Source organism: Neopelma chrysocephalum, unplaced genomic scaffold (genome assembly GCF_003984885.1).
Source record: "Neopelma chrysocephalum unplaced genomic scaffold, ASM398488v2 Primary Assembly neopelma1_63, whole genome shotgun sequence".
Taxonomy (NCBI): Eukaryota; Metazoa; Chordata; class Aves; order Passeriformes; family Pipridae; genus Neopelma; species Neopelma chrysocephalum.
Genome location: NW_020897720.1, coordinates 12,276,228 through 12,301,978, shown reverse-complemented (window position 1 = coordinate 12,301,978; position 25,751 = coordinate 12,276,228). Strand labels below are relative to the sequence as shown.

General features: G+C 45.7%; 1 protein-coding gene and 2 long non-coding RNA genes across 4 annotated transcripts; 1 reads left to right on the top strand and 2 right to left on the bottom strand.

The window, feature by feature from the left end:
- Nucleotides 1-2,978: 2,978 nt before the first annotated feature.
- Nucleotides 2,979-8,047, bottom strand: LOC113967375. The gene is made up of 3 exons (XR_003534145.1): nucleotides 7,879-8,047; nucleotides 3,619-3,932; nucleotides 2,979-2,990 (listed from the first exon to the last, which is right to left on the bottom strand). It is a non-coding gene; the product is annotated as an uncharacterized LOC113967375 (long non-coding RNA).
- On the top strand, nucleotides 7,353-20,007 carry MYOT (myotilin). 2 transcript variants are annotated; one of them, XM_027682909.1, is made up of 10 exons: nucleotides 7,353-7,503; nucleotides 9,265-9,867; nucleotides 11,654-11,804; nucleotides 14,210-14,311; nucleotides 16,292-16,341; nucleotides 16,944-17,076; nucleotides 17,543-17,750; nucleotides 18,234-18,399; nucleotides 18,886-19,019; nucleotides 19,410-20,007. In XM_027682909.1, exons 2-10 carry the CDS (start codon nucleotides 9,431-9,433, stop codon nucleotides 19,580-19,582), a joined length of 1,554 nt encoding a protein of 517 aa, XP_027538710.1. In that variant the 5' UTR covers nucleotides 7,353-7,503; nucleotides 9,265-9,430; the 3' UTR covers nucleotides 19,583-20,007. The 2 variants fall into 2 exon arrangements, with proteins under 2 accessions (XP_027538710.1, XP_027538711.1); XM_027682910.1 differs by lacking the exon at nucleotides 9,265-9,867 and having other exon boundaries at nucleotides 7,446-7,503.
- Nucleotides 17,072-22,572, bottom strand: LOC113967374. The gene is made up of 3 exons (XR_003534144.1): nucleotides 22,326-22,572; nucleotides 22,043-22,179; nucleotides 17,072-17,180 (listed from the first exon to the last, which is right to left on the bottom strand). It is a non-coding gene; the product is annotated as an uncharacterized LOC113967374 (long non-coding RNA).
- Nucleotides 22,573-25,751: the final 3,179 nt, after the last annotated feature.

Here is a 25,751-nt window from a genome sequence, read left to right as displayed (position 1 = left end):
GATGTCAGGACAGAGTACCAAAGATCCTGCTCATTTCTCTACATTCAGCCTCACTGTAGCTACCACATAAACCACACAAGCCAGGAAGTACCAGATCTGGGATCAACTAAACCATGTCAGGATCTCTGTAGAAGGGACAGCTACTGGCAAGCAGCACTGATATTCACATAGAGACTGCAAGATGTGGGCAAGTAATTGCCTTAAAGCTCTAAACACTTACTGGTTATCAGCCCCTCTTCCTGCTAACTTGGTGCTCACAGACCGAGGAGTTATTTCCTCTTGAAGCACTTGAACAGAGGCTCTCCGTGGGGTATTTATCAGCCTGGGATGGGAACAACAGATAAAACACTCTGAATCTTTTTCTCTTTCAAAGTAAAGCACCAGCCACACAGCCAGGTTTGTGCCTAAGGGAGATTCAAGCTGTAAAAGTCCCCTTTCTTTGCCATCCAGATGCAGAGTCCCTCGGCGAGCCTGACCGGGTCTGCCTACGGGAGCACGCCTGTGTTCACAAAGGTAAGGAGCACAGGCTGTCTGAACAGCAGAGCTTGCTCTGCAGCTACCAGCACTAGATTGTGGGTTTTCTTGTTCCATCAGAAGCTATTTCTAGGCTGGAACATCGGTTCATGTACAACTCAAAAAAGCCAGCGTACTTCGTTGGTGATGACTATCAAATTAATGCCTTGATTGGTAAATGATCCAGACAGAACTATGTGAGTTCATCTTATTTGTTTCCTGCAAGGGAGGTTGAAGTGGAAACCTCTCACATAGTAACTTCTCTTATAATGTTACATCCACTGGAATAGATGTTTTTTCCTGCGTTTGTATCTTTATTTAACTGCACAAGCAAGGCTCTAATGAGCACTGGTTTACTGGTGAAAAAAACCTCCCCTCACAACCTGCTGCAAATGCATTTCGAATTAAATCAACTCCTGTAAGTAAAATAAAAATAGGGGCATGAGACCATCTTCTTCCCTGAAGGATGTATCATTTCCTAATAATTGCTTTAATGGGGAAATACTTAGATCAGACATTTAACACAAATATTTTTCTCCTCCAGGGTCTGCAAAACATAAGGGCTACGAAGGGTCAGTTGGTGGTGTTTGAATGTCGAATTCACTCTACACCCACCCTACAGGTTCACTGGTACAGAGAATATGATCAGATCAGAGATTCTGCTGATTTCCGAATCCTGCAAAAAAGTAGGTGCTGCTACGTCTGCTTGATGTCATTTTACTGGGACAGTGATGAGACAGGAAGAAGAACTGCTATAAAAATCAGGAGATTGTAGACGTTCATAGAGGCAGAGTTAAGTTTACAAGTATCAGATGACCTGAAGTCACAGGCTGGGCAGAGTCTGCACTTCCTCTGGCAACGCATGAGAGGGTCGGGCACAACGGGAGGAGATTCCATCCTGTTAGTTATTAATGACAGCACTGCTGAGCCATGGAGGCATTGTCACCGTGTGTTAGAACTACTGATGGGCTCAGGGGGAAAAGACATAGATATATAAATTTTAAAGATTTTCTGATTCTCCCAGGCATGAGGCCAGAGCTCCAGCGTGCCAAATTCACAGCAACTAACCCCGAAGTCAGAGGAGCTCTTTCCATGTCACCTCTGTGGAGAGGTGTTTGTACCCCCAGGTTCCCCAGCCAAACCTGAGCTTTCCCTACCCAGATGGTATTTCTCTTGATGGACACAAAGGGAGATGGTCCCTTTGTAACCAGGGGGACAGCTGAGGTGGGGAAGGGAGTGAGGGCTGAAGGTCTTTTTTTCCATTCTGGCCTTATAACCATTCAAATTTTTTTCTCTCTTATTTTGAGCAGAGGCTTGTTCATCAGCAGTTCCTGGTAAGTACATTGTGCATGTTTTGTTAGACATTTCACCAGTTAATTACCCCACGCTTGGGATTTCTCACCAAGATAAAACAATAATGTCCAAAGGGTGGTCAGAACACAACATTCAGAGCCAGACCAAGAGCTTTCAAGTTCTTAATTTTGAAAAAAAGCACCCAAAAGGCCCTGAGTTTTTTCACAATACAATGAAAAAGGTATCGACTCTCTTTAATTAAGTCAGTTTTCCCTGTGCTAAGGGAAAAACATATCCACCATTCTGAATTATAATCTTGTATGGAGTTTAAACTTGTGCAAGAGAAGACAGAATTCAGCAAAAAAAACCCCCAAACCCCAACCAACAAAAAACCAAAACAACAAACAAACAAACAAAAAACCAAAACCACAACACACCTACAAAAAATGTGCCTTGTTTCATTAATATCACAGGAAAAAAGTGTCTTCCTTCATTTTTTGTTCCTTCTGAATCCCTTAACATCCTATGCCCTATACATCACTTTTTTGCATTTTACTGATGCCAAGCCCCATCATTAAGTCACAGTCCTCCTGCAAGGACCAATTCCTATGGTTTAACATTTGGCTCTCTGGTAAAACATCACGCCTGAATTTGTTATTTCAGAGGAAGTCTGCACCCTGGTTATTACAGAAGCTTTTCCAGAAGACTCTGGAATATTTAAATGTGTTGCTGAAAATGAATTTGGATCTGCAGCATCCAGTGCTCATCTCTCTGTTTCCCCGGGTAAGCACATGGATTTCTGTGTTGAGCAAAGAATAAGCACAAAAGAATTTGCTGCAGCTCAACACCAGGCAGAACCACAGATATTTGCCAAGCAGAAGCCAGACCCAAACAATTTTGTAGGCTCAAGAGAAGAGAAATCCCCCAAAAATGCAATCTTCTTGGGTACCTGTCAAAGTTGGATCCCAGTTGTTCTGTGTTTCTGCCTTTGATCCCTCTTCTACCTGGGTCAAGGATGACAATGTGGAGATGATGTTCCTTCTCACAGAGGAGTCTCGTCCCTGAGCTTCATCCCTTCAGGGATTCCAGCGTGGCCCAACACATGGGCTGTGTCTGTACCTTGTTTATTGTAACACCTGACCTGCCTGGCTTGTGCTGAAGGCCACCTGCAAACAGAACAGCACCTTGCATGCATCCCAAGCTCAGCAGCCCTGGTGAGAAGGGGCAGGTTTCAGTCTCTGCAGAGCCCAGGCAGGCTGAGCTCTCATCCACCTGCTCAGACATTCCAGCCTCCTGCCCCCTTGTTATTGCATGTGTTGTGTTGGTGAACCACCACCCCTTCCTACCTGACTTGGGGACAATTCTGCTTCCAGGAGCAAAAGAGCTGGAGAGCTTTTCAGGTGCTGCCCACAGGCCAGCTGTGCAGGTCACCATGAAGAAACCCACCTTCCCCAGGAACAGCCAGGCAGGAGCCAAGGACCGAGGGGCATCTGGCCTCCCATCCTACAGCCCAGAGACCCTGGGGCTGGGCAGTCGAGCAGCAGCCACCAGCTTTGCTCAGATGAACTCCAAGGGCCAAGCTGAAGATTTTCATGGAGCTTATGAAAACTCACCTCGGGCTTCACCTCTGCGGTAAGACAAAGAAAAAAATCACATCCCTGGGTTAGCTTTTTACAACACTTAGGGGATAAACTCTCCAGTGATTCAGCTGCAAAGCTCCAGTGTCCCTTACCCTGACAGGGGTTCCCATGCAGTCACTTGAGCTGTTTGCCTGTGTGACAATGGCAATGTGTAACACCAGCCCAGCTACACAGGCTCGATTTGACAGAGTGTGTCATTACCCAAAGGCTCAGGTAAGTGCCTGATGGCACTGTCAGAACAGCCTATCTGTAAGTAACTAAAAGGCATCACCCCAAATCATTAGCCTCTAGAAGACCTTTGGCTCCACAGCAGAGCACGAGACAAAAATCACAATACCTGGGAAGTGTCAAGGTACAATTCTGCCACCTCCTTTCTCTGTAGCTTTGGCCAAGTGGCATCACTTCATGTTTCTGTTTCTTATTCTGAAAGACAGCAGAAAAACTCAAGGTGCTGGTAGCACAGTGCAGATGGTACCTGCAAAGCACCTGTGGAGGGGAAGTACTGAACCAGTGACCCACTGGATGAAGTGAAAACTGTCCCATGGCATGGCAGGGACAGTCCCCACTCAGGAGATGGAGATTCCCCCACAGTAATAAAGTGTTGCATCTTATAACAAGACTCGATCCAATTTCCATCTCAAATGCAGCTCTTAAGTCACTGTGCACTTATTACATTATCAGTTATCATGTTTGATTTTTCCAGAGAAGCAAAACAAGTTAGAACACACATATTGGCAATGCCATCCCCATTTCTGTAGTGTTTCTCAAGGGTTTAGAGGCAGAATGGTGACCTCAAAGGGTGACAGTTCAGATCAGACATCCAAGCCCAGCAGAGGAGTTTCCTCAGCCCTGTTTGTGGCAGTGGGAGCTCCGAGGCAGACGTGTGGCTCCTCTCCCAGCTGAATTCCAGCCTGGAACTGCAGTGATCCTGTTACAGCGTGTGTAAACGGCTGTCCGTGACAGAGAGCATTCCCTGAGGGACAGATTATTTTGGGATGTGCTCAGCCATTTTAACTAAACCGGTTATTTTAACAATTCTGAACACCCCCTTTCCAAATTTCACTAGAGGAGAGATCGTATTTCAATATGGATGTATCCATGCACGGGAATTATTTCACTAAATCACTGAGTAACACTGGGTTTGCTTCAATAACTTGCAGATCACTAAGAGGAGGCTCTCAGTTTGGCTTCAATGAAATCCAGGCTTGCTCCAGGGAAATCAGCTGGGACACTAAAAAGACCCCACTGCATGAAGGGATATAACATGCCATCAAAATCAGCTACTTAATAGCTTTTTAAAATATAAAACATTAACTAGTATACAGAGCTGCACATTGCTTTTGATTGACAGCAGTGCTGAACCAGACTTTGGACACATCTCAAGATACAGAGTGAAACTACTAAAATATACCCATCTATGAGCATTTAAATATCTTTAAAGCCCACAGACTTTATGCCATGTGCTTTGAAACATCACTATGAATGAGACACAGCATTGTGAATGTTGCTGTAACCTCAAACTCAGCAATCATGGCTGTAAAATAAATCTTTTTAGTCAGATTTAGCATATAACTCTCTCATGTAGCATATGTGGTTGCAACTGTGTTACCAAAGGCAAATACCAACAGTGATGACAGAACAAAGCCATTACTGGGAATAACTATAAAATGAACAAAACCCTCGTACTCTTATTTCTCCCAATTATTGCTTAGTAACAGCCACTCCACAAAAGCCAGAAAATGCAATTCAAGAAGACTCTCACTACTCCTTTCTGAGCCCTTTATACCTGCAGATTACAGTGTGTCCTTCTCAACAGCCTTAAAGGAGCAGAACAAAATCTATGCTGATTATTAACTTCATTAAAGGAACTTAATCCAAGCAAAAGAAAAGGCTTCAGGCACTAACTATACTGGCAGGCCTTTTAATTAGCTTTTAAGTGTCCTTAATAAATAAGCAAAATATTCTTAACTCTCCTTCTAGACATTTTTTGCTGTGTGACTCAAGCAACTAAGGAGAACCTGATCAGTCACAGCAGGTCACCATTCTTAGAAAGTAAACTGAAGCAGGACAGAAAAGCTGGTTTCTAACACCTCGCAGTGCTGGGCACTGCACTATTAAGTTACTTGGCACAGGCAATGAGATTTATTCCTCTGCTTTTATCAGTTCAGCTTCCAGTTCTTTCTTTCTTTTTTTTTTCCCCTACCTTCTGGATCTCACGTTTTTCTGTTCCTTCTCTTTCACTCAAGTCATCCCACTTGTGTCCAGTCTCCAAAGTGTATAAAGCTGTCCTTAAATTGGTGCCCTGCAGCCAACTTTAGTTCTGAACTAAGCACTCTGCACCCTCATTGAAGTCGGTGGGGAGTCAGGGAGCCTGTCTGAGCACACAGCCTGGCCTTTACCATGTTCACAGCTTCCTGCAGGGCAAATGATCATCCCACGGGTACCTTTTTTTTTTTTAGTACTCACTCCGTGCAAACTAACGATTTTTAATTTTTATTTTTTTTACCTCAAAAGCAAATAACTTCAACAACAACTAGGGACACACTCCCTCCCTTAATCACTTCCACGAGGAAAAATTTAAATAAATTAGCACTCAATTAACACCTCCTATGTAAGTTTTAGTTCACAAACGCTGGATGTTTAAATACAAACACTAAATGTGGATTAACCTCTTGAAGATCGCTGTGCTGACAGACTCAAGGGCACAGTGAGGGGAGAGAGGAGAGGCTGAGAGCCCACACTCAGGCTACCTGCGGTACTGTCAGGCTTGGGGTGCTTTTAAACAATAGGCAAGAGTTGCCAGAGTATAAATAAGATAAATTAACAGTATAGTATTTTAAGTAAGATGCAATTAGGCATTGAACTGTTGATTAAAGGGATACGAATCACCTAATCTGCCAGCAGGATCTGTTGCTGTGCTGGTGAAAACACCATAGTTGCATTTTTTTAGTCCATGTAAATAGCTGTAATAATGAACACAGACATAGAACTATAAATATTTAACATATTTTTATCATATATTATTTTTGTAAGTCTAGTGTTGCTGTTCAGCTTGTGACTGTTCAGACACATCCACTGCTCCTGACTGAGCTCTGCACTGGAGCGGGGTAGGGGTTGCCCTGGGGCAACGTTTAAATAAGGAGTACCTGTTGCCTGTAAATGCACAGCCTTGAAAGCAGAACCAGGGTGTTATCACTACTCAGGCAATTAGTAAATGAATTAAACAAGGAATTTAGAATCAGAGAGTGGTTTTGGTTGGAAGGCACCTTAGAGATCACCCAGTTCCAAATCCCCTGCCATGGGCAGGGACACTTAGCACTAGACCAGGCTGCTCAGGGCCCCGTTCAACCTCGCCTTGAACACTTCCAGGGATGGGGCAGCCACAGCTTCTCTGGGCAACGATTTCATTGGGATAACGGAGTGGGATTTAGGGACATTCAAACATACTGCAGCAGTCCTTCCTCGCTGCTCCCTGGCGGTTCTACGGGCAGAAAAGCTGCTTTTCTGTTCAAAAGCTGCCGCCTTTGGTTCTCTCCCTTCTCCTGCGGAGCGAGGGGCGCTCCCGGGAGCGGCCGCGTCCCCTCGGGGCAGGACAGGACGGGACGGGACGGGGAGAGCCGGGACCGGCAGCTCCTGCCCCCCGCCACCCCCAGAGCTCCCGGGGGAGTCTCCAGACCCGGAGCGGGGTCCGGGAGCGGGGCCAGACCGGGGGCAGGAGCGGGGTCCGGCGGCCGCCCCTTCCAGCAGCGCCCGGACCGGCCCCTGCGAGCGCCGGGCGGTTCCACCGCTGCCCCCGGCGGGGGATTCGCTGCCCGCGGGCACCGGCCCAAATCCCCGGCTCCGGCCCCGGGACGGGTGTCCGGGCAGTGGAGACTCTTATTGTGACAGCGGCGGGGGCCGGGGACACGCGGGTCCCGCGGTGTCACCGCTGGCAGCACATTAAAGCCTCCGGCCCCGTAACGCCGCGCAGAGGGCGGCTATGACAGCCCGGGCCGGGGAATGACCGTCCCTGCCCCAAATACCGCGTAAAACCCAGGTGACAACTTCTAGGCTGTAGGTAAGGTGCTTGTTTGGGTTTTTGGTTTGTTTAGGGTTTTTTTTTCCCACGTCACTTTTTGCTTCGAGGCTGGTTAGGGAGGTGGCATGAGCAGCGCGCCGGGAATGCTGAGGTGGAAAGGTGCCTTTAAGGTGAGGTGGTGTCAAAGGTAACAGAGGTGGGCGGCAACAGAGGAACAGTGGAAATAGAGGAAAAAAACCCGTTTGTTTTTTGTTTTGTTTTGTTGGGGGTTTTTTATTTGCCTTTTTTTTTTTAAGCCAGCTGTCCCTATTGTTACTTACTGCTGTCATCTCGTAAGGTCAAAAGTCTCTTCGGATTTATTTTTTTTTTCCTCCCGAATCAAGGTGGAATGATTTGAGGAAAACGATAACTTACCCCTCGCTGTGAGTCAGAGCTTGCTGTGCTCTAGAAAACAAAGTAAACGCTGGTTTTCTGTGCACAGCCTGTAGGCAAAACGAGTGTAAAAATCTGTACACAGGTAGTCATATAAAAATGGGAAAAGGATAAGACTCAACAAGTTTTCTGCATCAGTGAATGAGAACATAGTGTGGACATGCTCCAAAAATTTGAGCCAGCTTCAAATTCCAAGAGCATGACAAGGGGAAAGTTAGGGAATTTTTACTATAAAGCCTCTGTTTACATACAGTTAACGTACAACTAATATTGATGATCACCTTTAGGAAATGAAAGCCTTGAATCTTTGAAATGAAAGTGATGTCTTCAGTTATGTCCCCCCATGGGGATTTATGACCTCTTTGGGCTCTCCAAGGAGAGGAATACAATATACTGGGTATATATAGCAGCAAAACAGCTGATCTCGATGGGGCAAGATTACAATTTTTTCCAGCACATGTAACTGGGTGGATTTATATTCTCTTTTTTTTTTTTTAGTAGTAGCTTTATGTTTATTTGGGGGGATTATTTTTTTTTATCCTGGAGTTGAAATTGTTTGTCCATTTTAACAAGCTTGCTCAGCTCAGTCTAATGAAGCTTTCCTGGGTGTTTAGTTGATGGAAAGCCCAGGTTTAGATATCAAGCACCTGCAAAATAGATGCACCCCTTATCCTGCAGCTAATTGCCAGAATGACATTAGTAGGTTGAACAGCAAGTCTTGGGAAATCACTTCAAATGGAAAAGCACAGTCCTTGGCATTCCAATCCCAAATCTCAGTTGGATATGAAAAGCTCTGAATTCAAAACCCATTAAAGAAGAAATCAGGACACTTGCTTTCAAAGGTTTAGTTTTAGGATTAAAAGAAAGTGGAACCTGTTTCATGCTTCCCTATGGTATAAGGAATTTCTCAGCACAAATAGCCAATTCTCTGAGGAATAGTACATTTAGTATTTTTACAGGGCACAAAGTAGAAGGATCCAGGGATCTTTAGCTGAAATGATATGTAGCAAATTACCTTGCTTAGCAGTAGTATCCACAGTTATCTGCAGACTTATGCAGGTGGTGAGGGGTCTTGATAAAACAAGTGCTATTTATTCAGAATTTACTGGGCTCTTGCATATAAGAGCCAGAGTGAACACTGTGCCTGAGTCAGACAGACTGCATGGGTTGTTATTGTAATCCAAAATGTTCAGACAGTTCAGGAATAGTTCTAATAAATCCTAAATATCTTTATTCTAAGCTCAAGCTTTAATTGTCAGTTGCCTGAACCTCCTATTCTTTGGATTGCTAATGACTGCTCACGACACAGCATTTTTGTGATTCAGCTTGTGATGTACAACTTATTTTATCTGTATTGTCTTCCCTAAGGGAAAATCCACATCAGGAAAGCCTCTATTCTGCAAGGCAAGGGTTCCATTCTATCCAGGAGCCCAGCCAAGAAAACTTTTGTGGCCTGCCACCTAGTTTTTACCAGCCACCCATCCAAAGCCAGTTATCACCAACAAAAACCCAGGACAGCCGCGAAACCTCTCCTATGAGTGTCCCCAACCTCCCATCCGTTTCCTCCATGTGCCAGCCAACCATGTTTAACTACGAACGTCCAAAACACTTTATCCAGTCTAAGAATGTGTGTCAAGGGCAGCAGCAGCCTCCGGGACCCGCAGCCTCCGCGGAGTCGAGCAGAGAGATCAAACAGTCCTCCATCCTCATTCAGCCTCGCAACCCGAGCGGGCAGAAATTCTCCTCCTCGTCATCGCTGAGCTCTTCAATCACGCTCTCCTCGCCTTCCTGTAGTGCCCCCAAGGAATCCACATATCCCATCACTCCTGCATCTGCACAGTCTCCTGCTAGCTCATCATCTGGGCAGAGGCTTATCCCCATGCCTAACCAATCCCCCGCAGCATTCCTGTGCTCAGTGCTCCCCTCGCAGCCCGACTATAACAGCCAAACTCCTTCTCCCATGGAACCTCAGTAAGTATAAACAGCCTTCTAACCTCCCCCTGCTTCCCTCCGGCCTGGCCTCTCCCGTGCACTGACCATCCCAAATCCAACCACCCCACGAAACACCAGCAGGGGCCAAAGCCAACGGCTCAGCTCCCACTGACCTCCCGTGTTCAGGGCAGGACTCTGCAGGAGTCGGGTTGGGAGGCTGAGAGCTTTGCCCCTGGCAACTGTGTGGGAGAGATGGGTGTCCATCAGGAATTAAACTGCACAGTGGCCGTGTCACAGGCTGCTGTGTGGGTTTTCTGGAGTCAGTTTGAGTAGTTTAGTTTGATTTGAAAGAAACCTCTTAATTAGGGTTATTCAGAGCAGAGGATTGACACCCATCTCAAATTAATTTCCTCATCGAGCATGGCTTATGAATGGGGAGATGGGGGAAGGCAGTAGTACTTCCCACATATAAACAACTTGGAGAATTGTCCTAGTAAGTCTCAGCAGTGTTTTCAGGTTCCTCATCACGGTGGAACTTTACACTCACCTACAATACCCTTTCCATTAATCATACATGCAAACAGAAAGGCAGCCACTTGAAAATATTACCCCTTTAGACCAAAGACTAAATTCTTTCCTGAATATGTATTATATCATTTTGCCTTTGGGCTGCAATCCAAATATCTCCCAAGGTCAGTGAGATCTCAAAGGGAGCTGGGCCTTGCCTTCTCACCAACTTGTATTCCTGCCAATATTAGCTGGAGGTCCTGGGGAAAGTCAGGGCAGAATATGCACAAACACTCAACTGGAAATATTAGAAAGGTGATAGGGGCAGGGGTCCTGCTGGCCTGGATATAAATCAAGGTTTAAGTGTCAGTTTGCATTCAGGTAACCTGAATGCTTCTGGGGGGTTTCTGAGTCACAGCACTGTGGGAAGAGGGAAGGTAAGACAGACTGGGTGAGCTGGGGCTCTCAGGAGTGTTTGCTAAACTCCTGCAGGAGTGTGGGGCATTAGAAACACATGTGGAGTGACTGCTGGAGTTTGTGTGTGTAGTGTGGGGTTGTTTGTTTCCATAGCAAAGGGTGTGGGTGCCTCACTATGCTTTTCAGATAAGCTGCTCTTAAATGCAACACCCAGAGAGTTGAGGAATTATTTTCCCAATCACGCTACTAATGGGCGAATGGGGACATGAGACATATTAATCTGCTGGGCAAATTATTAAAGTTTTTAAGTTATAACTTAAGCAAGTTATTAAGTCCGAGCCGTGCTGGGAGTATTCCAGAATTATAACCCTTCTACCCTGCTCTAATGAGCAGAATTCCCAGGTGACAGGGGGAAGAGGATTTTCAACAGAAACAATTTCTGAACCCAAGTGCAGCACACGAAGGCTGCACATCACAAACAGGGTTATAGGTCCTGTCAGCACAGAGTGCTGTGACCTCCAGCAGACCTTTGCAGCCCCTTCTGATGGATGCTCCTCTTTTCCCAGCATCTTTCAGAATCAAATGTACTATCAAACTCCAGGAGTTGATCATGTCTGTTGGCTATGGATTACAGGACCAGGATACGGGAGGGGCACGACACAGGGATGCTGAACAATGAGTGTTGTGGGAGGACACTCAATGACTTGGCTATGCCATGATGCTTTCCCTTAAGTTTTTGATACCCAGCCTGGCCCATTCATCTCCCAGATGCTTTATGGGTTCATTTGAACCACAGTTTTTAGGAGGCAGGTTCACATTTCTGTGTGCATTCAGTGAAGCTGCAGCAAACAGCCCAGCAGGCCCACGGGAGTGACTTTGTTTTCTCTTCCTGCACGAGCAGTTACTCCCAGCCAATGTATAACAAACAAGCCAGCATCAACTCTATGCAGAAGACATCAGACCAAGAAATTCGAGGAACAAAAGAGGCCCTCATTCAGGACTTGGAAAAGAAACTCCGATGCAAAGACAGCCTTCTCCAGAATGGCAACCAGGTAAGGGAAACCTGCTGGTTAAAGAGCCATTTGATGGGACTGTCAGTAGTGCAAGCAGAGATGCAGAGATGAGTTCTAGTACCCCAGAGGCTGGAGCCTCCAAACTGAGCTAAAAGCCAAAGGAAATGCAGGAGCAACACTGCCCAAACACCTCTACTCAGAACCTCAGCAGATCCCACGAGAGTTCTTTGAGCCATTTGCCAACAGAATGTTCTTTCAGTGTGATGTGGCTGAACTTTTCCATTAGAAACGTTAAAAAAAAATCTCTTGCAACAGCAACTCCATTTTTAATCATGGGTCAGGGGTGGTGAAAAAGGTGTGGTTTAGGAAGACTTACATCCAACCTCTTCATTTCCCAGCACCTTTTCACAGTTATTTTTGGTATTAGAATGCAGAGAGCTGCTCTGGTGGGCCAGGCTCAGCTCAGGACCAAGAAGGCCCTCCCCAGCAGAGGAGCAGCACATGGGCAGTGCATGATGGAAGCCTGAATGTGTGGCAAGAGAGATGGTTGCTGTGAGTGTGTCTGTGGGCATTTACTGTGGCAGCTGAATGTCTGCATCTCCCCTGACTTCAGTAAGGGATGTGTTGACTTCTGAAAGCCATTTGATACAGCAATGTGGCTTTGAGCTGCTATTGCCTTTCCCTCTTATCTTGCAACCAAATTAAGTCCAGGCTCAACAGAAAGGTGCATGTTTAGAGCTGTGGCACAGATTTGAACTCTCTGTTGGGGGTCCTGCTGAACATCATATCCACACACAACTAGAAACCCCAGGAGAATCCCTCAGTTCTGCAGATATGGCTTCACCCTGGCTTTCAACACTGGGGTTAACAAACCACTCAAAATCATTAGAACGTGGAGAAATATTGGAATATTTGAAAGCTCATTCTAGAGACTACCACCACATATGGTAAACTTCTTTGATTTCTTTTTATATGAACAGCAACAAATGAAAGAAATTACATGAGCTTTTATCATAAAGTCTGTCTCCTATAAGAAGGCTTCAGTCTCAGTACTTAATTATTTATTCTGCAGAGGGACAAAATGCAATCCTCTTTACCAAGGAAGCTGAATCTGGGAGAAAAATTTGCTTACCAGTAGGGAAGCCCATTGCAGCAAGCTAGAGTAGGCAGGTCTGTAATGTGGGAACCTTCCTGCAACTGGAGGCAGACTGCTAAAAGCCCAGTGTTAATAGGTTCCATCTTCTTTCCCCTGAAGCAGAAAGGAGTTTTTTCGTTATCATCAGTGGGAACACATTTGTGCGTAATTTTAAATACTGAAGGGGAAAACAAACAGGTCAAATCTGACTTAATGTGTCCCTAACAGGAATGTCCTATCTGCTGGGAGAAGGCTTGTTGTAGCAAGTCAGCTTTTCTTCCCATAGGAAGCCAGGCTAAAAATAAGGCTTATGCAATCACCACTCTGTGTCCTCCTCCCCTTGTCCTCCAGCAGCGTCTGACCCCACTGGCCAATCTCAGCCACACTTGATACAGACGTAAGGACTCAGGGTTATTAAGCCCTCACAGGTTTGGCTAAAGGTCTCATGCTCTCTTCTAAAGAAAAGTCCCACAAGCCTCCCCAGCCTTTACCTACCCAGCAGCAAACACAAACACACACACACACGTCTTGTTCACAGCAGAAATTCAGTCTGAGCTTGTCCGCACGTCACAAAATCCAAACTTGAGTTAAACTTGGTGGGCAGCGAAGTGTCAGGTGTTCCGGTGCTCAGGGGAGTAACAAACTCTTCTAAATTCAAGCTGACATAGCTTGAATTTAACTCTGCTCATTTTTATCACTGTGTACCGCATCTACTTTGCAGGAACTTTCTGTTTCATGCCTGAAATGTGTCCTTGCCTCCCCTACACTCAGCACACAGCATTTCAACCAGTGGATGCTGCACTGGGATAAAGTTCCCTCGTGCTTTCAGAGGGGTAGTGCTGCTCCCCTCTGGCTGTGTCTGCTTCTGGTGTGGCTCTTGCTTTTTTGGGAGCAGGGGATGCCAAGCATCCATCATGCCTGTAGCTCCACAGCTGAATGACTTGGGAAGTTTTCCCAGTGCTAACAGAGAGGTACCCTGGGACTTAGTCTGGCTTCTGAGGATGATGCCATCAGTTACCCATAAATAATCCCAGCAGAGAAAGAGGAGGAGTGGAAGGCCACAGATGGCATTAGAGAGGCTTTGATGAACAGGCAGTTTAATCTTTTCTGCATTTCAGTGCTGTATATATTGAGCTGACTTCAGTGGGCATCACAGACCGCAAACCCTCCGGGCCAGACGTGGGGCTTCTGTTCAGCTGCTGCTTTCATTGACAACCCCCTGAATTCATGGCATATTAATGTGCCCTTACAAGCTGATCTGAAATAGTACATGGACTTCTGACTAGAATTCCTCTCCACTCTGCTTTAGAGATTAACTTATGAAGAGAGAATGGCTCGCAGGCTGCTCGGACCAGTGAATGCTGCCTCTGTGCTGGAAACACAGAGTGAGGACAACATGCAGAATGCACAGGTAAATGGGGACCTGTCTGTAGAACGAGGATTTCCTGGTGATTGTGCTGTGACCTGCTCCTACCTGAATGGGGCAGAGATGGGGGTTGTTTGGTACCAGTGCGGGGAGGGGGCGGCTGTGCCTGGCAGAGCTCTGTACAGGAGAGATTTGGGGCTCTGGGAGGTGATAGCAGAGGGAGGGGGGAATTTAAGCACCATTCCCTTGCTGGGCCTGATCTGTAGGAATGACCTCTCCAGGGAGGAATTACAACAGCTGCTGCACAGCCTGGGACAGGCAGGGAGCAGCACGGGGAGGGATCCAGGTACCCAGTGCAGGCTTGGCCAGAACAGCAACATTACACCTGTCACTGACAATGTCAAATAAGTGGCATTGGCTACAAGAGGTCAGGGCCTTGGGGTGGGATCAGATGGGCTTTAGCCCTTCTGGGGGTCTGCAGTCATTGAGAGAAAGCAAAGCAGTTGTTTTAGCAGCCCACATGCTGATAGACAAGAATCTGTTACTACTGGCATTTTCAAAAGAGTTTCAGTTGGAGACTTGCATCATTTGCTGGTTATTCAGGCCGGTTAGAAGCTCCCTTTGGCACTTCTGTGCTCAAAGTTAGTGGAAATGTCCATGGTATGGCACTGGGTACCTGTGCAGCCAAAGAAAACATCCCTCCTGCTGCTGCAGCAAAGAGCCAGGGGCAGGCAAACACCTGCCAAAGTGCAGTTAGCAAAACTCCTCCATGTAAGAGACACTTAAGATCACAGCAAGGGAGGAATACACAATTTGAGCTATTTCTCCCCAACAATCACCTGGCAACAGCAGGCAAGAAGGGAAAATTATGAATGTCAGACAGCAAAGGAAGCCTCATCCTTTGCAGAGAACAAGGAAGCATTCAGTCAAAATAGGATGACTGACAACTTTTCAGCATGGGTGAAATGCTGCTTTAAAAAAGAGTATTGGAAGCAGAGATTGCCTCATGTTTGGGATATCTTATTGCCATTGTTCAGTCTTATTTTTAAATTGATTCATTCAGCCTGCTGATTCCTCAGGAACTTAACTACACAGTCAGTCCATGGAACAGATCATTAGAATCATCAGCAACTTCATCACTACAGCATCATTTCACAAGACAAGTAATAACTGTACAGAGTGAGCAGATCCAGGCAACTGCCTTTGGACTCAACACTGAACTCAGTCCAGCAAAACCCTCGTCCATGTAACACTTCCCCTGAACTGAAGGCTGCTTTGTGCTTGAACTTTAAACCCAGGCTTAAATGTTCCCCAGGACTGGGCTACAGAGCACAGAACCAAGCACTGGAATGGCTCAATGCAAACACTCCAGAAATTTCCATGCAGTGTTTGCTCTCTCTGACTCCATTGCTAAAACGAGTCGCTGGCAGCAAACTCTGCTGCATTTTCCAAACATCCAGGCTCCTAACAGGAATCAATCCTGGGCACTTTGGCAGATTTAGTCATGTGATTGTGGAGTTGTCAGCGAGCTTAGTTGGTGCTGTGATCTAGAAAGAAAAGTATTTTCCAGCTCAGCAAGTGTCCATGGCTGTTGGTGCCATATTTAAGTGGGCACAATACAACGCCCCTGCCAGCGACTCCACTTCTATTCCTGCTATGGGGAAGGACACTCTGTACTTGGCTCTCATTTTAGACACTGCCAGTAGTACTGCTCCCCTCTAACAAGGGTTATTGGCTGGCCCAGAGCCTCGGGTGCCAAACAAAACTGCCCCTCTCACCTGTGCAGTGATGAGAAGTTCTGCCCTTCTATTCATGGCACTTGTCACTGTCGTGGCAAAGCCTACAGTGAACACAGAGGGTGTCAGGTCCTGATGCCACTTCCTCCACCTCTTGTCCCAGGGACTTCTGAAGTATAGTCAGTTTGCTTTCAAGCAGCAGTCAGTATAAAAACTTAAAATGGCTTCTTGTTCAGTTTATAGATAAATCTTTGTAAGTGAACTCACCTCTCCTCTTTCTCTTTCCAAGCACCAGAATGCAGAAAACGTCAGGCTGCAGGTTCCTACAACACATGTAAGGTAAAGCATGAACTTTATGCTATTCTTCAAGACTTTATTTCAAATGTTTCTAGGCAGTGTTAGTTTAACTTCACTACTTAGCCCTTTTTCTAAGGTAGTAATTACCAAACTTTCTCGCTTCCTTTCAACTAAAATGCTGGTGTTTGTGGATGGTTGATGATGCCTGTGATCTTAATCCAGTGAATTCTAAGCATAGCACTAGAGGTTTAAAAACTCCATGCACCTTGGGAAAATATTCCCTGTATTCTAGAAGATTAACTTCTACTCAAAGCAAGGGCTGAGAATGCAAATGTTGAAACACAGCATGACAGAACACAGATTATTGTCAATTCTTTTGGATATTAGGCCAAAGATGAAGGTTATGCCTCTGTGTTGAATTGAACAACTTGAGCAAGAGAAGTGGTTGCTCAAAAGCCACACCTTGCAGCTGAAAAACCAACCAGAACCATAGTGTTGGATTCTTAAATGTGTTGTGTTGGATTCCTAAATGTGTCATGTTGGATTCCTAAATGTGTTGAGGGACTCCAGCTGCAATCAGAGCTTCAGTGTCATTTGTGCTACGGTAACTTTTACACAATTACCTGTTTCTGTCCCCTTTTCAGGAGCAGACCATCCTCAAGAGGAGATGAACGTGGACATGACTCAATCCAGGAGAAGTTTTTCCAGCCCCGTTTCACACAAGTGCCTGAGGACGTGGTCATTGAGGAGGGGCGGTTCTGCAGGCTCGACTTCAAAGTAACACCAACTTCTCCCTTCCCATTCCATTCCCTCTTGGGGTGTGGGGCGTGGAGAGAGGTCTCTGAGCACAGAGCACTAATAGCAGGTGGTGCAGGGTCTCCCTGGTTGATGTAGACCAAGAAATAGGAGATGGCCAAACGTTTCAGCATTTTCCCTTGGAAAATGTAAATGGAATTAGCTGCATAAGAATACGGTGAAAGCTAAATAGTGGTAAATGTGGATCACCATAGACCTCGCTGGGAAGAATGAATATTATTAATGCTCTGCTGAAAAATAGGCATTTTGGCACTGGGATTCCACTGCTTCAGTGGACACATCCTGGACACACATCCAGTGAAGTCTGTCTAGGACCAGCCTGCCTTTACTGAGTCTTCCCTGAAGCCACTGTGCCCTTGCTGGAACAGACAAGGTTTTGATTATCTCAAAGCTGTTCAACTCTTCACTGCTTTCCTCTCCCTCACAGGTGAGTGGGCTGCCCACTCCAGATGTGATGTGGTACCAGAATGGAAGGATGGTTCATCAGGATCAGTTCCATAAAATGATAGTGTCAGAAAAGGGATTCCACTCGTTCATTTTTGAAGCAGTCAAATCATCTGATGCAGGGGCATACGAATGTGTGGCTGTGAACCGTGCAGGAGAAGCATCTTTCACAGTGAAAGTGGAAGTAATTGGTAAGACTGAGAGCACTGATAATTACCTGGCAACACATAGAAAGTCTCAGTGATCTAATGCTTTCCTCTCTGCATTTGGGACATTAAACAATTAAGAAGCAGAGGGAGCCCTCCAGACATTCAGGCTCAAACAATAGCAAACACCATATCTTTTCTAAGGCTATTTTAATAAATATATCTGAGATGCCACATTTCTTCAAAGCACTTACAGCAGGATATTTAGATATAGTGGGGTGTCCAGAATTTAATTTAATTAACGTTATTAATCTCTGAAGGTTGATAACATATATTAATTGACTCTCCTTCTAAAGTGGATTGTGTTTACTACACCCTTATGCTCCTGGGAATTGCCTGCAGGCTGAGGAGATGCAGTAAGGAACACGTGTCCTGCTGAATTTAGCATTCTGAAACCTTAAAGCCCGAGTACGATATGAGCATTCCACGCTTCCAGTAACTCCTCCTTGTCTTTCCCCTTTAATTTAGCAAAAGAACATCACACGCCTCCAACTTTCATCTTCAAGCCACAGAGCAAAAAGGTTTTCGAAGGAGACACAGCCAGGCTGGAATGCCAGATCTCTGCCATCCCAACCCCTCGGATTTACTGGAAAAGAAACAACGAAATGGTACAATATAATACAGACCGAATAAGGTACCCCGCTGATGAGTGTGTTAGAAAACAATAACCAGTGTCTGTTAATTCCAGTTTAAAATGGGCTGGTTTCTAAAAGCAGCAGGCTGGAAAGCTGGGCCTGCCCCTCGTGTGCATGGCAGCAGGGGCACAGCCCACTGTGCCGGGCAGGAGCAACCCTGAGAGCCTTGTTTTGAGGGCACAGAAGTGCCCAGATGCCCCTCTAGCAAGGCCTGTGGAGAAGCACAGCTTTAGGACTGAAACATGGAGTGTTTCCTCGTGCTCTGAGGCTGTGGGGCTTCAGAACAGCCTTGCTGCCACCCGACTTGTGTCATGATGTGAATCACTGCTGGCTCGTAACACAAACACAGTGTTTATGTCTAAACAGTTTGCAGTGCCCTGCAAGAATTGTTCTGGGGCTTCCTCAGCGTGTAAACTGACTCTGATTTCAGCATCTTCCCTCCTTCCCCCTCAAAGCACTGACACATGAACACCTTCATTTTTCAGCCTGCTCCATGACAACACCGGGAGGATCTGCCTCCTGATTCACAATGCAAACAAGAAGGACGCTGGCTGGTACACCGTGTCTGCTGTCAACGGGGCAGGAGTGGCCACGTGCCACGCCAGGCTAGAGGTTGCAAGTAAGTACCAGGTCACAGTGCCACCAAAAAAGTGCACTTGTATTCAGAACAGGCCCTCAAGATTAACCTCGTGAAGCTCAGGCCGCTGGGAGGATTTATTTCCAAAGACACTGAACTGGACAGAAAGTAACTATCCTGTGAAGAACTCTTTTGTTTAGTACCAGGACACTGTGCTGTGCCCTTTGCCCTGTTTGAAGACTATAATTTGATTGGCACCAGGAAGGAGGGTGAATTCAAGTCTCTGGTGTCTGAGATATGGGCTTGTGTGTTAAATTCTTCCCAGGGGTTTGCTGGTTTATACAGCAAATTAAAAGATATCAGGTTGTTCTGTTGTGGGTCTTGCTACAGTCTGGGAAGACACTGAAAGAGGCTTTTTTTATTCTATTCCAGCACATCCAAATAAGCCACTTCCAGCCCCAAAGCAGTTACGGGTTCGACCAACTTTTAGCAAGTATTTGGCACTTAATGGAAGAGGACTGGATGTGAAACAAGCTTTCTCACCAGAAGGAGAGTTCCAGCGTTTGGCTGAGCAGTCTGGACTGTATGAAAGTGATGAACTTTAACTGGAAATGAAGAGGAAAACTCACACCTATAAGAGACAGTTACAACATAGATGCAGTTAATTGGTGATTGCTCTAATTAGCAAAATACCTATCTACATATTTTTACTTTGACTCTTGCACATTCAGCTGTTCCCGTTTTACCCTGTTAGATTTTATTTATATGGTTTGGTGACTATAACCATTAACTGAGTATTGCATTTGAACTATAAGGCCTAAGAAAGCAGGTTAATTAGTTTTTGCAAGTGTGGGTGGGTTTAGTTCCACCTGTGCTTGGTTACATGCTAAGGTAGATTGGTTTGTACTGCTTCTCTAATATCACTCGTGATAATATCAGAAGTCTGTACTGTCTGAATACTAAAACCAAATAGACTAGCGTGTTTTTATGAGAATAAATTAGAGGCAAATAAAATTTTAAATAACCAACATCAGCTGTGACTCTTCCTTGGTCTGTTAAAAGCAGCTTTTGGGTGTCTGGCATCAGCTGCAGCCTGGGAAAGATGGATTCTTACTCTCCTAAACCTTCCATTGGTCCCCTCCCTTGTCTGCTCCCACTGTCATTTGTCATCTGACATCTATAACCTGTTTAGTGTAGACTAAATGCTGACACCCCCTTAACACTAAAACATATGCAACATCAATATTTCTTCTCCTTGCACACTTGACCCAAAAGCTGTTCAATATAATATAAATCATCAAGGATACCATGTTTTCCCTCCTTTAATCAAGGAGTGGTTGTGACTTGTCTCGCTGTTGAGACTCAACAAGATGTTGATTTGAATCATCCAAGTGGTTTGGGTGCTGCTATTCACAGCCTCCTCGTTCAAAACAATACTAAACACCATGAAACCTGATTTTGCCAAACTCCAGCCAACCAAAACTGAAGATTTTTCAACTGTACTTGCTGTAAGAGGGTTGAACTGGCCTGAACTCCTCATAGAGGTGCACCGTGGTCGTCAGCAAACCCCATGGGCATCTTCCACAGTGGAAAAAATGAGGCCTCAGCTTTGCCCTGCACTCCTGTACCATTAAATAAACCCCCAAATCTGAACTGACTATTAGAATCCCAGCAAAATCCTGCAGCTCTACCACCACACTTGTCCTCTGGGCTGCCCAAGTGATCAAACACTCCGAGACAACTCCCCTGATGCCCTTTTGCAGATTGGAGCTGATGAGGTGCAAACCAGTACCCAGTTTGTCCATGGGCTCCTTTAGAAGGTTGGAAGGTTCACATCCTTTTCCTGACAGACCTCTCTACACATAAATAACTGAGGTGACTTCAACCCTTTACCAGCAATGAGTGTGTCAGCTGCACCTTCACTCCTCACTCCGCTTGTCACCCGCCCAAAAGCACCACTGCAGTCGAGATGGCTCTGACTGCCCTTCCCAGCACAGCTGAGTGACAGCTGAAATGGCAGAGCAAGGCTGGAAGCTGTTGTCATCCTCTAATTCCAGCCTGTGAGCAGCCCCTCTTTGCCCCTTCCTTCCAGTGAGGTTCAGCACAGTGAGCACAGACACGAGCGACCTGAGCAAAGTCCCACCTCCGGGGGTGATATCACAGCACGATGTGAACCCTCCCAGACAGCAACAGCCACAGTTACTGTGGGAGTTTGCTGCTGGGAGCAGCCCAGAATCACCAGCTGAAAAGAGGAAACAACACTTGTTCCATCTACCTGTATTTCCACACTTTTTTGGAAGGCTCCCAGTGAATATCATTATTGAGCCTGACTTGGTCTAAGGAATGAATCTGAGCAAGTAATAATACTTGAGCACAAAAGTGGTTTTGAAAACATAACCAAGCCCTTAAATGCCACGATCCTACAGTTAGTAGCAACCATGAGTGCGATTAGATGAGCTTTTCTCTTGTTTACATTGAGATAAACCACGGATTTGGTTTTGTGCCAACTTTATAGATGAGTATTTGGCATGGGAAATCTACAGCAGAGAGACAGGAAGAACTGGAAACAGCGAGCCCAGCTGAGCAGGAGCACATGTTAGTGTTCTTATCTCCTCTGACATCTCTGGAGAAATCAATTATAGGAGGCCTGAATTTAAATCACATGTTTATAAATTGGAATCATGCTAAAACACTCTGGACTCAGAGCCAAAGGCCTGCTTCACACACTTCATTTAGCACGGATATAACACAACAAAAGAACACGTGAACACGCCCCAGCAACAATGAACTATGTAAACCAGAGATATTTCATTTAAGGCAGTGGAATAAGGTATTAAAGTAATAAACTGTCTGGCCCATGCTGGGTGAAATCCAGATTCACAAGCAGTTGTTTTGTGAATGTACTGAGTAAACAGAAGAAATGGGAATACCTTAAGGCTGCATATCTTGTGAGTGCTTCATGTAAAGAAAAGTGTTATTCCAAGGTCTGCCTTAAGTGGTCAGTTGTGAATGAAGAAGAGCACAACAACTAACAAGGATTGTATAAAATAAAAGTTCAAGCTTACCTCAGTTCAGGTTCCATGAGCTGAGCTGCTTTGTTTTCCCATTTCCGATAGGTGAAAATACGCCTCAACCTCGTTATCCCCAAGGAACTGGGGATCTATGGGCTGGTACAGCAGTGGAGGATGTATCTTCACCTCACCTAAATCAAAGCAGGAGAGTGGGGAGAAGCTGTTGTTTCTCAGGCAGAACAGCTGGCTCAGGAAAGGAACCCGAGCTGCATTAATCACACACATATTTGTATTTCATATCCATAAACCTCTTCTGGATAATCAGGGGAGCTCTTACCTTTACCACATGTGAAATCCAATTTACAAGGCATGGTGTTTCCATAAAGACACCAGGAAAGGCTGGTCACCTCAGGCATGTGCAGCCACTTTTCTCAGGTAGCAGCTGGCAAGACAGTAATTCATCAAAAATGCAGAAATTCAGTCAATGCAGGGAGCAGACTCAGATCCATCCTTTCCATTTTCTTGGCAATAGTTGGTGTCTGGTCTGTACACTGGTTGCTGCTGGCTGTTGGAGTAGATTTCATAGCCTTTTGCAAGGTCAAAGACTGGATTATTAGTCCTTATTATTACCAATATTAGAAAAATAAGGGCTGAGGTGATTTAAAGGGATGGTAACTAATACCAGCCCCCTATTTTTTCCCTGCCACTGAGGGTGCTCTCAGCTCCTCACAGACCTCCCACCCTGGTTCAGCACACAAACTCTTCTCTGGCCTTGCTGTGGGCTGGCTCTGGCTCCGTGTCCTTCCTACTCATTACCCACCTTGTCTGTTGTTGCCCTAATCCTTGCAGGGCAAGGAAGGGCTCCTGCACAGCACAGGTAACACAGAAACACTGGAATGTGTGTGGCATGGGACAGAGCACAGAATTATCACAGCACAGTTACAAAAGATTTGGCCAATAAAGTCTTGCACGTACATCTTGTGGCAAAACATCTAAAAAGCTCAGGTTCTTCAAATCTAAGCAAGAACCTCTGAAGTCAATCCAGTCTTTTCTGTGTAAAATGACAGCCTGAAGAGAGGGCAGGGAGCTGCACTGGAGTTTCACTGGCTTCTGCTTTCCTTCAGGATCCATCCTTACCTCCAACATCTGCACTGGAAAAGCGTCCCTGCTAAAGAAGAGCTGCTGGCTGATGCCCAGGTTTATCCAGACTATTTCCTTGCATCCTGGTAAGTCCTTTACAACAACATGTTGTGAACATGCTGCCAACATCATCTTTCCTCAGATAAAAGCATTGGCTTGTGTTCCCTTCCTTTGTGCTCAGGAATCACAGCGTTTCTCAAGCACAGCATAAACGCTCACTTTTACCTTTTCATGGCTGAGTTGCAAAGGTGAAGCTAAAAGGGAGAATCCTGTTTATAAGATTCCAGAAGAGTTTAAAATCACCTTCTCCTCGTAAACACGGGTCACACAAATTCCAAGCTCATCTTAAAAAAAAAATAAAATAATAATCTTGCATGTGGGCAGCTGTTTCCATTGGAGCAGCTGGGAAACCACCCTGGCCAAGGAGCCTCCTCAAACCCAGCCTTGTCCTAGACCCAGTATTAGGCAGGTGTGACCTGTACACAGTGGAGACAGTGCTAAAGAAAAGGTGGGCTTTATTCTTTCCTACATTCTTAGAAACTGCTGACTGTATTTTGGAAGCTGAAGAATACAAAAGGAGTCACAGTTGTCCCCACTGTTACTTACAAAAGCTATTTCTCCACAGGATACTATTTTTAACACCATAGCAATAATAAAAGCTAGACTTACAAATAAAGAAAAATCACTTATTGTGCCCCAAAAGTCAAATGGGAGCTTGCTCAGGCCCAGATCACACATTGAACAGCAGGGTGAGACCAGTGAGTTTTAGCAATGGTATAAAGTTGTGAGCTGGGCATTTGCCCAAATGTTAAACAGAAACAGATGTATGAAAAACAAACGAGTTTCAAGCAATCTATTGGGTCACAGGCTGCATCTGCAGCAAGAAGAAAGATTACTGCAGCTTCCCCTTGCTTTACAAAAAGGTTTTCAGCAGTCTCTGGTAGTTCTGTAGCTGGGGTAAGTCTGTGCAAGTACTTCTACAACATATTTTTTACAAAATTACTTCTACAAGAAGAGAGGGAAAAGCCCCCAGGCTGGCTGTAAACACCACTGCACAACAATGCCTGCCATCCCTCTTGGCTCTGACAAGAAATGTGTATTTCTGTATCCTGACCTTTTGCAAGGGCCAGAAGGAAAATCCACATTTAAATCAGATGGAGAACACTTCTCTCCACAGAGCTGCCCATCTCTTTTCCTGCAGGAGAGATTGTGCTCTTTGTGTCCCAGTCAGCTGTGCTGGCTTTGTCTGGGTTTTTTATCCCTTCTTTTTTTTTTTTTAACCCCTCTGGTGTTGAATAGAGTCCTTTGGAGTTATCAAAGCTACAGGAAGGGAAAGAACTCAGTCACAGCTCAGAGCTACTGAAATCACTGCAGAAATTCCAGCAGAAAGTGTGTGGGAGTCTGTTCTTGCAGATGATCTTCCCACTCCCAGGCAGCTGCAGCCGTAGGTGAAACCCTCACCAGTGACAACCTGAGAGACAGAAGATCTACACAAAATAAATGATTTTAAGATATTTTAAGTGCTTTTATACTGGCTGAGAACAGCTGCCCTCAGGGAGGGAAGAATTTAGTAGAGGGACTTGTAAGGAAAATTAGTCAAGAGTGAGGTGGGACAGGAATTTAAAATATTGTCACTCTTTCAGCACATCTTGTGGCTGCCCAGGGAGGGGGACAGAGACTGTAAGACCCTGTGCTTGTGAAGCATTTCAGGACTTGGCAGCTGATGGATGAGCAGAGGAAGTTTGCAAATGCAAGTTTGGGGGCAGTGTCCCCTCAAGGCTTCGTGGCTGTGTTTGTGTGTTCTGGGCTCTCCAGGCTCACAGGTCCATTGGGGAACAAACATCACTAAAGCAAAGCTCAGGGAAATGCTGAGAAGCATTCACGAGGTGAGGGATGCTTCGGGCAGGAGGGCACAGGAAAATGTGTGAGCTCAGCTGGTAACAGAGACTGTTCACACAGTTTAAATAAAACCAAAGTCTCCCTCCCTGTTTTTTTTTCTATTTCTGGATAAGAAGAGCAGGACTGTTAACAAAGGTATAACACACTGTTGGTTCTGTGTCTTTTCTCTGAACATTTCAGGTGCTGCTTTTACTCTCAGAACTGCCCAGACCTGCAAATGCCTGGACGACATTTATTCCTCTGCCTTGTTTTGGGGCTGCTGTGAGACGCAGCCGTGTGACCAGGAGAGCAGACTCCGAGCACTGGCAGCATCCTGGGCGTGCTCCAAACCCTCCTCTCAGTAGCCAGTGATCCCTCCATCCACACACAGTCCCGCACAGGGATCATCAGCCCTCGCTTTCCCTGACTGCTTCCTTCGGTGGTGCATCAGCTGCCAAGGTTAGCGCTTATTTCTCCACAATTCCCGTCCCAGGCACCTGTTACCTTCAGAGAAAAAGAGAATGAAGTTATGCTTTCAGGAAAAATCCCAAATCTCTTTTCCTTGGACCAGGCAGTCCCAGCTGGAGGCACCAGAGGGCGCTTCGCTTCACCCTTGAGCCGGCCGGAATTCCCAGAACATCCCTTTCATTCCTAAATCCATCTATACCCGTTGCCCGAGGGACAAGGTGCTATGAGAAAACCCGGGGTTCAGCACTGGGATGCAGCACCCCCTGCACCCACAGTC

Bases quoted from the DNA above. Each gene is read 5' to 3' on its own strand.
- MYOT (XM_027682909.1), top strand. From the start codon at position 9,431: ATGAGTGTCCCCAACCTCCCATCCGTTTCCTCCATGTGCCAGCCAACC. The intron at 9,868-11,653 runs GTAAGTATAAAC...CTGCACGAGCAG, and splicing joins CCTTCTCCCATGGAACCTCA to TTACTCCCAGCCAATGTATA. The intron at 19,020-19,409 runs GTAAGTACCAGG...ATTCTATTCCAG, and splicing joins CGCCAGGCTAGAGGTTGCAA to CACATCCAAATAAGCCACTT.